The sequence below is a fragment of the Otolemur garnettii genome, unplaced genomic scaffold (genome assembly GCF_000181295.1).
Source record: "Otolemur garnettii isolate 467f Iridium unplaced genomic scaffold, OtoGar3 scaffold00185, whole genome shotgun sequence".
NCBI lineage: Eukaryota > Metazoa > Chordata > Mammalia > Primates > Galagidae > Otolemur > Otolemur garnettii.
This window is the reverse complement of record NW_003852580.1, coordinates 1,927,033-1,937,440: the sequence shown is the minus strand read 5'-3', so window position 1 is coordinate 1,937,440 and position 10,408 is coordinate 1,927,033. Positions and strand designations below refer to the sequence as shown.

General features: G+C 47.7%; 1 protein-coding gene across 6 annotated transcripts in view; it reads right to left on the bottom strand.

The window, feature by feature from the left end:
* Positions 1-9,522, bottom strand: part of ZC3H18 (zinc finger CCCH-type containing 18) — a 67,988-nt gene extending 58,466 nt beyond the window's left edge. For 2 of the 6 annotated variants that reach the window (XM_003800798.2, XM_023507493.1), the window contains exons 1-2: positions 9,318-9,522; positions 286-893 (exon numbers count right to left, since the gene is read on the bottom strand). In XM_003800798.2, the coding sequence (XP_003800846.1) occupies positions 286-879 (594 nt within the window). In that variant the 5' untranslated portion in view covers positions 880-893; positions 9,318-9,522. Of the gene's footprint in view, positions 1-285; positions 894-6,824; positions 7,328-7,993; positions 8,160-8,896; positions 9,012-9,317 lie in introns of those variants that run through there. The other 4 variants (XM_023507490.1, XM_023507489.1, XM_023507491.1 and 1 more) reach the window with 4 other exon arrangements.
* Positions 9,523-10,408: the final 886 nt, after the last annotated feature.

The window sequence follows — 10,408 nt, the reverse complement described above, 5'->3', positions numbered from 1 at the left end:
GGCTGCTGCTGGCCAGGGTGAGCTCTCCGCAGCCTGGTCCTCACTCTTGCCTTCCAGCTCATCCCTATCCTCAGAAGTTGGCTGCTGCTGGCCAGAGTAAGCTCTCCGCAGCCTGGTCCTCACTCTTGCCTTCCAGCTCACCCCTCCTGGTTACTACGGCAGCGGTCACCAAAGCCTTCTGCTTCCCTGCTCTCCTGTCCCGCCGCCTTGTCAAGCACCAAGTCAAGCCCATGAAGAGTCCTCCCCCACCCGGAACCGGCCAGTGTCTGGCTAGGCCATACTCACATCTATCTCCCCATCATCAATTTCTCCATCGTCATCCTCTTTCTTTTTCTCCTTGGCAGCCTCCAGGGGTTCCTTTTCTCCCACACTTTGGGTACCAGCGGTTCCCTCCTCCCTGGGAGCACCTTCACCCTTGTCCTCATCATCCTCAGCCCCAGCCTTCTCAGCCTCATCCTCCTGGGCAGCGGGAGCTGGCTCCTCAGGGACTTCCTCGTCGTAGTCTAACTCGTGCTCATCCAGCTCCCTAGTGACTGAGGAGGCCTCATCCCTGAGGTCACTTGTCCGATCTTCTTCCCCCTCATCCTCACATAGGGAGCTGGTCGGGCCTCTGCTCAGCTCATTGGCCTCGGAGTCCTGATCCTGGGACTTGGGCTCGCTCATGCGGTCTTCCTCATCAGAGTGATTCCCCTCATCCTCCTGGTTTGGCCCCCTGGCTGCATTTTCCTCATCCTCCAAATCAGAAGCCCGCCCCCCAGCTCTGTCCAAGTCCTGATCAGACCCACTATCCCTCAGAATGTCATCGTCCGAGAGCCCCTGTGGCTGCTCTTCATCCTCTGGAGAGTGAGGATCTCGTTCAGGGCTCTCGGCCACATCCATCGGTACCCACAGTTCTGCAAAAGAGAGAACAGAGATTCACGGCATTTAGCAAAATGGCAAGTCAGCCTGTCCTGGTCTTCCTGGCTGAAAGGAGAAGCAAGACTTCCACTCTGCACACATGGCCTGCAGGGAAAGGCAGGCCCTAACTCCACTGCACAAGGCTGGATGCTGCTTAGCTGAGCTGGGTGCTAAATGCCTCCTTGCTTTTGGAAATCTGGCAGAAAGAGATGTGGTCTGGAGTACCTCTTCCCCTCTCAAGGGCAGCAGCCCAAACAAGCCCACACAAGTTAAGAGAAAGTGAACAATAAGATATGGGTTGGAGGCTTGGCACCTGTGGCTCAAGAGGCTAAGGCGCCAGCCACATACCCCTGAGCTGGCGAGTTCGAATCCAGCCCAAACCCGCCAACAACAATGATGGCTGCAACCAAAAAACAGCCAGGTGTTGTGGCAGGCACCTGTAGCCCCAGCTACTTGGGAGGTGGAGGCAGAATAGCTTGAGCCCAGGAGCTGGATGTTGCTGTGAGCTGTGATGCCATGGCACTCTACCCAGGGTGACAGCTTTGAGGCTCTGTCTCAAAAAAAAAAAAAAAAATGGGTTGTAAATGATGTCTGTTTGATTTTTAGAAATATTTACTTCTGGCATGGTGGCTTATGCCTATAAGCCCAGACTCTGGATCACTGATCCACTCAGGTGGATCTCCTGAGCTTAGGAGTTCAAGGCCAGCCTGAGCAAGAGCAAGACCCCATCTCTATTAAAAAGGGAAAAACTAGCCAGGGGTTGTGGGTGCCTGTAGTCTCAGCTACTTGGGAGGCTGCGGCAAGGGGATTGTTTGAGCCAAAGAGTTTGAGGTTGTTATGAGCTATTACACCAGGGCACTCTACCCAGAGCAACAGAGTGAGATTCTGTCTCAAAAAAAAAAAAAAGAGTATTTACTTTTGAAATGCAAGATAGTCTGCATTATGGAATGAGGTAGCAAAATAGAAGCCACAGGCATGATCATTTTTTTCTGGAGTCATCCTAAGGACAGTGACACAGAAACCTAGGCCAGTGTTAGCAGTCTCCAGGTTAGGAGCCCCTTCCTCTAAGTGTAGCCTCCAACTGTCTTGTGAGAATGCCTTGCATGTCCTCTACAAATGCAGACTCCAAGGCCCTGCTGCAGCCCATCTGCTGGTGCGGCCAGCAGTGCTCAGAGGGCAAACCCTGCATTTGTTGTAGAAAAGAACACTGATGGGAAATGTTACACATTCACATAGCGTGCTTATGTAAGAGACAGTGTCTGTGTAGAAGATTTCGTTTCTATTTCTACTAACCCAGATTTAATCATAAAGTGAGTATTTTCTAGTATTCCCATCTCAAAACCTGAAGACAGCACACTGCTCCCTCTGTTTTAAAAGTAGATCACAGAGGTGGGGTAAGAGCAAGTGTGCAGGACCCTGACCCAAGTGGTGCAGGGAACACACTCCCACTCTCTAGCAAGGCAGCACAGCCCTGACGAGTGGGCATGGTTCTGTGTTCACTTACTTCTTCACTCTCAGGCTGTTTCAATCTTTTTATTTCAAATAACATATGTTACAGTCACGCTGTCTGGTATCTCAGAGACAGTGTATTCATCCTGAGACAACTTTAGGTTTAGAGGCAGCAGCAAGTCACACATATGTATACCGCATTACATATATACACACAATGTATGCAATTATATGTATTAAAGACAAAATACCTATCTTTTAAATGTGTATTTTTAAAGGGACGACCTGTTTAAAGATGCATAGTATCAAGAGTTGGCATCTGAACCTACAATTGAACATACTTCTTTTTTGCTGTTAATAGAAATTAAAATTGTACATACATTAAAACAAATTACTTAAAATGCATCACTTTATAAAAACATGTATAAATTTACAAACCAATTCATTCTGTCTATTAAAATTAGATAGTTTTTGGCTTGGCACCTGTAGCATAGTAGTTACAGTGCCAGCAACATTCACTGAGGGTGGTGGGTTTGAACCTGGCCCAGGCCAGCAGAAACAATGATGACAACTGCAACAAAAAATACCTGGGACCTGGGCGTTGTGGTGGGCACCTGTAGTCCCAGCTACTTGGGAGGCTGATGCGAGAGACTTGCTTAAGCCCAAAAGTTTTTAGGTTGCTGTGAACTGTGATGCCATGGCATTCTACCAAGGGTGACATAGTGAGATTCTGTGCCCAAAAATAAATAAATAAATAATAAATGGGAATATAAAAAAAAAGTAGATAGTTTTGAAAAATAATTTACTTGTTAGTCTTCTAACTATACTGTCCAGTTACTACCCAAAGGTGCTAGAAGGAATTACTAAAAAGTTAGCCCCCAAATGGAAAGTGGGACATTGAGCAGGCTACCCTAAGGTCCTGAGCTCCCTCCCAGCTGCAGGGCCTTGACACACAGAATGTTCCCACAGCCATGGGCACAAATGAGGTTAAGGTGCTGCAAGGACAGCTGCCCTGCTGAGGCCTCTACACTTACCTGCACTAAGCAAGAATGAAGGCGTGTGAGGTGTCACAGCAGCAAGTTGGGGACAGCGACAAACCAGCAATCCCTCCCACCTATAGTGAATGATATTAACAACATCCTATACCTCTCTTTGTACAGTTTTTATTACATTGTGGATCTTAAAAATTTCCCCAGAGAAGAGCAGGGACTTTGCATCTCCCAGCTGCCTAAAAGTAGTATGTGGTACCAAGTAGGATGTCATCATGCTGAACTGGTTACTAAGTATTCCTGACAAATTCAGATTCTCAACCTAATAGCAACCTTGTAACCAACTGTTACACAAAACTGAATGCCCCCTCAAACTAGCTTAAAAATCACACTATTGATAACTCTCACCCAAGACTACCGTTGGCTTCACAGCATACTATATGCTGCACTGAGCAATGCTTTGCACAGACACTTAGAACCTGGAAAAAGCCCTTTTCTGGGGGCCAGGTACAAACTGGCAAGCACTTTGGTTTCATCACCAATAATAGGCACTACCAAACTGATTTTTGTATTTTGGTAAACTTGAAATGAAATCCTAAAGAAATTAAAAAAAAAATAGAGTTCCTATCTTCCATTATCTGAACAAATGCAAGAAGTGGGCCAGTCAGCAGCAGGGAGGCTGCCTTCCATTGTGCAGTTTTCTTTATGGCGCCCAGGATGGTGCAAATGGTCTGGAATTCTGCATGAAAACCTAAACCCCAGATCTGCGGCTTCTTGGGTCTGGGATCTTGGGTTCACTATTCAGTGAACTTGCCAGACCTCAGCTTCTTCATCTGAAATATGAGGACAACAGTATTCACTTTCTGAGACTGTTAGAATGACTTGAAGAGATTCCTCTGATAATTCACCTGGAACATGCTCGATACCTTTTAATTTAAGTTGAATTAACATGAAGATGAGCAGATGTAATCTTCAATTTACAATCATCACATTTCTATCACTGTTGTCAGGTCAGTCCAAATCTCCTAAGCACTTGGGAGTAATTTATTCATTGTTTCATTCAACAAATACCTAATACTTAATATAAGACTACATTATTAAAATGATTTCTGCAGGGGTGGCACCTGCTCAAGGAGTAGGGCGCCGGCCCCATATATCAGGAGTCGGGGGGTTCAAGCCTGGCCCTGGCCAAAACTGCAAAAAAAAAGAAAAAAAAAGATTTCTGCAATAAACCAATAGCCAATAGCCACCAACATTTGCTGACAAGCTACTGTCAGGCACCTAATTATATCCCCACATCATTTTGTTTGTTTGTTTTTTCCTTTTTTTTGGAGATAAGAGTCTCATTTTGTCACCGTTGGTAGAGTGCCGTGGCTCTTGGGCTTAGGCGATTCTCTTGCCTCAGCCTTCCAAGTAGCTGGGACTACAGGTGCCACCACAATGCCCGGCTATTTGCAGTTTGGCCAGGGCTGGGTTTGAACCTGCCACCCTTGGTATATGGGGCTGGCGCCCTACCCAGTGAGCCAGAGGCACTGTCCCCCACATTTTGAATTGTCACGTCAACCTTCAAAGTAAGTGTTGCGCTTCCCCCCACCCCCCGCCAGATGATGAACCCCAGGCTACACGTGACCGCAGTGCAAACCTGCTCTCCATGCTTATACTCTAGCACAGCTCCCCAGACTGGGAAGAGAGGGCATCTGTTCCTGACTGGGAGCTGACCCCACTGTTAGCCATTGTTCTACAGGATAGTGGGTCCCAAGCTCCAAACTGATTTTATAAACACGTCCCAGGCATAAATTGGGGACTTCCATTAACCAATAGATTTTTGCCATCTTCCTTTTTTTCCCTTTTAAAGTTTGTCCTGGTCCATCTATACTATCTCAGCCCCTTGATAAGCAAATACACAGGTTTTCATAAAGATGGACAAGTTACTGTATGACCTACAGAGATTATTTTTTTCTTATTAATTTTTAAGACAGAGCCTCAAGCTGTCGCCCTGGGTAGAGTGCCGTGGCATCACAGCTCACAGTAACCTCAAACTCTTGGATTTAAGCAATTCTCTTGCCTCAGCCTCCCAAGTAGTTGGGACTATAGGTGTCTGCCACAATGCCCAGCTTTTTTTTTTTTTTTGGTTGTAGTTGTCATTGTTTTTGGCAGGCCCAGGTTGGATTTGAACCTGCCAGTTCTGGTGTATGTGGCTGGCGCCTTAGCCGCTGAGCTGACCTATAGAGATTATTAGTTAAAAAACAGTGACGACCGTCTGGTGGTCCAACTGGTGACATTAGTCTTTTATTTTACAATTTTTAACTTGTCTAAAGTTCAAATATTAGGCACTTAAACTAGATATGAATCCAGTAAAAAAAACAAAACCCAAAAGGTATACCACCTTTATACTGAGACCACAGGAAATGGTGACACTGGAACCCCCAGAAGTTATGGGACTGTGGCACGTAAAGCACTTTTAAGTACTTCCTGGACCTGCATGTTCTCTGCAGTTTGACTTAGGGGAATTACTTCAACATTCCAAGGCTACAAAATCAACTTTTTCTGCCTGTTTAGGTAGTTTGCAACACTCACCAGAAGGTGGTGGGAGAATGGCAGGTCATTCTCCATGTCAGTGCTAACTTCTAGCAATCAAGGATGCCTTGAGAGTCGAGGAAGGGCAAGGTTTCTCTTCCTAGAAAAGTCTGGACAAGCACAACTCATCTTCTACTTCAGGGAGTGCTAAGCCTCTGGAGGTCCACCCATGGTCTCAGCATTAAGAATTCTTATTCAGTAATTATATATCATCCTACTATGCACCCATACTTATCATACTATATGGCAACCATGTGTTTGCCAAGTCTGCTGGGAGACCTTCCCCTCACTGCTCATAGAGCACCTAAGTGCTTGGGAGGACTAAGACTTGTGTCAGCAAATGGCAGGCACTTAGTAGCACAGTTACTATATGATTTATTATCTAAACTAGAACATTTCTAAGACACAAAGGGGGCATGTTAACAATTACAGACTGGGTGCAGTGGCTCACACCTGTAATCCTAGCATGGTGGGAGGATCCCTTGAGTCAAGGAACTTGAGACTAGCCTGGGTAACACAGTGAGATCCTGTCTGTACAATAAATTTAAAAATTAGCTGGAGATGATGACATGTGCCTGTAGTCTCAGTTACTAGTACTTTGAGAGGCTGAAGTGGGAAGAAAGCTAGAGCCCAGGAATTCAAGGCTGCAGTGAGCTGTCATCACACCACTGCACTCTGGCCTGGACAACAGAGTGAGGCCCTATCTCTAAATAAATAAAAAAAATCTGACACAACAAGCATGAGCGTGGGCTTCCCTAAGCCCACCAGGGCATACAGTCACCAACAGGAGGCCCTGAATAGTTTCCTGAGGAAAGGAGTCCTGTGGACCTTCTGGGATTTTTTTTTTTTTTTAAACTATCAGAGGCTACACAGGTGAACACCTTTTAGAGAAAAACATGCCAATGAATCTACCTGTTATTAGAAGCAACCTGAGTCACACCTTGTGGTACCGAAGAGAAGGAACATCACTGGGAATCAGAAGACAGCTTGAGTTCCAGGCCCTGCTCTGGCCAGGTTAACTTTTCTCTTTGGGCGTCACTGTCCTGTTTTGAAATTAATTCAATGCGGCAGACATCTGAGTATGTATTTTATGCCGAGTGCTAGAGAAGGACACACGTGGCCCATTAAGTGTAAACACTGAGATGGGTGGAAGGTCCTCTGGCCAAGTCTTGAATGAACTCCCAAGTTAACAATTTTTGCTCAGTTTGTTCTTCTTACAGAATCACCCTGTAATTGAGGATTCTCAGCAAGATTCACGGCTAAATCCTTAATCCTCTGTTCCACAAGACGGTGAACTTGCCCAGGGAGTGAAATAGTAAGTGTTCATCAGTGTTTCTGTTGCCTACTGCATTTGGCAGACAATACTTGATAAGTGCTTGTTGAATACATGACAATCTTGTTACTTGATGAACAACCTGTTGCATACCAGAAAGAAATTTAAATGAAGTGCTTAATTTGTAAAAGATGACCCACAATTCAGACAGAGCAGGTGCTATCTCCTGCCCATCAGTCACTCTGGGAGGCTGCACACTGATTCTAGTGGCACTGCTAAAGCACACAGTATTTTGGGACCTTCTCTTTGCGTGACCTCCAGAGCCTGCAGAACACTTTTCTGATGCTCTCAGTAGTGGCAAATCTTCCTCCTCCCAAGGAGCCATTTGAGAAACGGCTGCAAGTCATTCAGTGTCTTATCTGGTAGGTGAGGTGAGTTATCAAGCCAGGTAAGGTACCTTTTGGTCAAATGTGAGGTGCAACTATTGAATGAGACTAATTTTCTCGTATTATCCAAACAAGAGTTCTAAAGAGGTTTTGGCAAAGGAACTCCATTGAAACACAAGCATAAAATTTTAAGACAATTACTTTTAACCGACCAGTCCCTATTTGAATGTCTAAGTTTTGATGTCTGGTTAAAACTCTAATTTGCAACTTCATGGACTTAAGAAACTCTGGCCCCCAAACTGACTAAACTTGACAATGCAATAAATAAAATCTCCTCAGTAAGAAAGTACTCACCTTCAGGTGATCTGTAACTGTAATAAAATACAAAACTTTGTTTTAAAATAAGCAAGGCCACAGCTTACCTGTTAGCTTTCTGGAGGGATTCCACAAAGCTTTCTTACATTATTTGAGCATTTCCTACCTAAAACAGGAGAGGAGTTCTTGGCTTTGGAACACATTTGACTGATTCCAGAGCAAGCTGGTCTCCACACTGTGCTCAAATTGTAAAACAACCAGGGCTAGGAAGTGGGAATCAGTCTCTGTCCAGGATCAGCCTGAGAATCCCAACCACTGCATTGGGAAAAGACCACTCCACAGACGACAGGGTAGAGGCAAGTCTCAAAGGAGAAATGATGAGAGCCTTGCTACACTCCAAACAGTACTTCAGATGCCAAACAACCTCTTCTTTTCACCCCAAATACTCTAAAAGACAACCTACACTTTTTTTTTTTTTTTTTTTTTTTTGAGACAGAGTCTCACTATGTCGCCCTCAGTAGAGTGCCATAGCTCACAGCTCACAGCAACCTCAAACTCTTGGGCTTAAGAGCTTCTCTTGCCTCAGCCTCCCAAATACCTGGGACTACAGGCACTCGCCACAATACCCGGCTATTTTTATGCTGCTGTTGTTGCAGTTGTCATTATTGTTTGGCAGGCCCCGGGCCGGGTTCGAACTCACCAGCCCTGGTGTGGCCGGCGCCCCAGTCGCTGAGCTACAGGCGCGGAGCCGAAAACAACCTACTCTTGCGAATAAGTTTGCTAAACAAAGCTCATTTAAAGCAATCAACCATTTTGCCTAGCAACCCACTATTCAGGAAAACTTAATTTTTACCAGGAGCAATTATTTTAAGTCTTCAAGTCTCAGGTTCTTCCTGCATAACAGCTGTAGTTAGCTTACATCAAGTACCCGGAACCCTATGAGCTTCCAATCAAAGAGTGCAAGGAAGTTACACTCTCCTAAGAGACTGGCGCATGTCAGTACGACCAACCTGTGCACACTTTGAAGCCGTGGGAGTAACTCCTAGGAGGCTCCAAAGAGCTCAAAGTTCCTCGAAGAACTCGTCAACAGTCGGGGCTGTTCTACTCCGGAGGCGAACCTGAGAGCCTCTCACCCCCCCTTTGCAGGCGGCGAACATGTGCCACACGAGTGGCCCGGAAGAGAAATGACAGCTTCAGGAAAATAAACTCCGCCGCCGGCGCGAGGAGCTCGCCTAGGGCGCTCCAGAGCCCGCGGGGCCGTGCCTCTCTAGGCGTCTCTCAGCCCGGGCCCGGGAGCCACGCTTCGGCCCGCGGCTGCGCACGGCCAGAGGCGCGCCGGGCTCCCGGGCCTCGCTCCCGCCGCCGCCGAGGCGGCCTTCTCCACCCGCCGCCGCCCGCCCGGCCTCCCACTGCCGGCCCAGCCCCGCTTACCTCAGCGCAAGGGCGGAGAGGAGGCCACGGCTCCGCTGGGGTTGGGGCAGCGCGGAGAAGACGTCCTTCGGCCCTTCCGCTTCTCACGGGCTCTGGCTCCAGGCGCGACGCGAGCGGAACAAACGGGCTCCACTACCCGCGGGGGCCGGCCATTGTGCGACGTCATCAGGCCGCGACGGTCGTCCCGTAGCCGGCGGGCTTCCCTCGCTCGCCCCGCCTTCACCTTCGCTTCTTTCCGGCCTCCGTGCGGCCCCGCCCCCGCGGCGCGCGCCTGCCGACCCCTAGCTACAGCGCAGGCGCCGAGAGCGCTCGTTCCTGAGGGGCGGGGTTCCGGGTCTGCGCCTGCGCATTGTGCTCCCCGCGCCTGTCCGCCACGTGCTGTGTGTTGAGCCCCGAGGGTTGCTGCTCTTGTCGGCGGCTGGGGCGACTCTCGGCGCCCGGCGGTTCAGAGCTGTTTTTTCCGGCTGTCTTCCGCTTTGTGTATACTTTTGAATGCCTAGGACCCGCGCCCATGCGACTGTCCTGGCAGGGCTTGGGTACAAACACGACGTCAGGACCCGTAAGCTGATTCCTGGAGGACACTCTGCCCCGTGCCAGCCTAATTGGAAATGTTCTGGTCCCTTCCCGGCTCGGATGAGCATCCTCACATGAGGACAGCCGTGGACTGATCCTGTGTCCCTAAATCCACACGTGCAGTCCTACCCCCAATGTGACTGTCTTTGGAGACAGGGCCTTTAAGGAAATAATTAAGGTTAGATCCATAAAGCAAAGAGACTGCCTTCAGAATGGGAGAAGATATTTGCATTCTAGGAATCCCACAAAAAGCTGATCATCAGAATCTGCAGAGAACTCCTTAAAAATTGCGCAAGAGACATGAATAGAAACTTTTCTCACAAGGACAGAAGGAGGCTGATAATTACATGAAAAAAGCTCATCATCCCTAATTATAAAATCCACTTTGAGACGTCACCTAACCCCAGTGAGAACAGCCCCCATCACAAAGTCCCAGACCAGCACATGCTGGCTTGAGTGGGGAGAGAAGGGAACATTTATACACTGTTGGTGGGAATGTGAACTAGAATAGCGTCTAT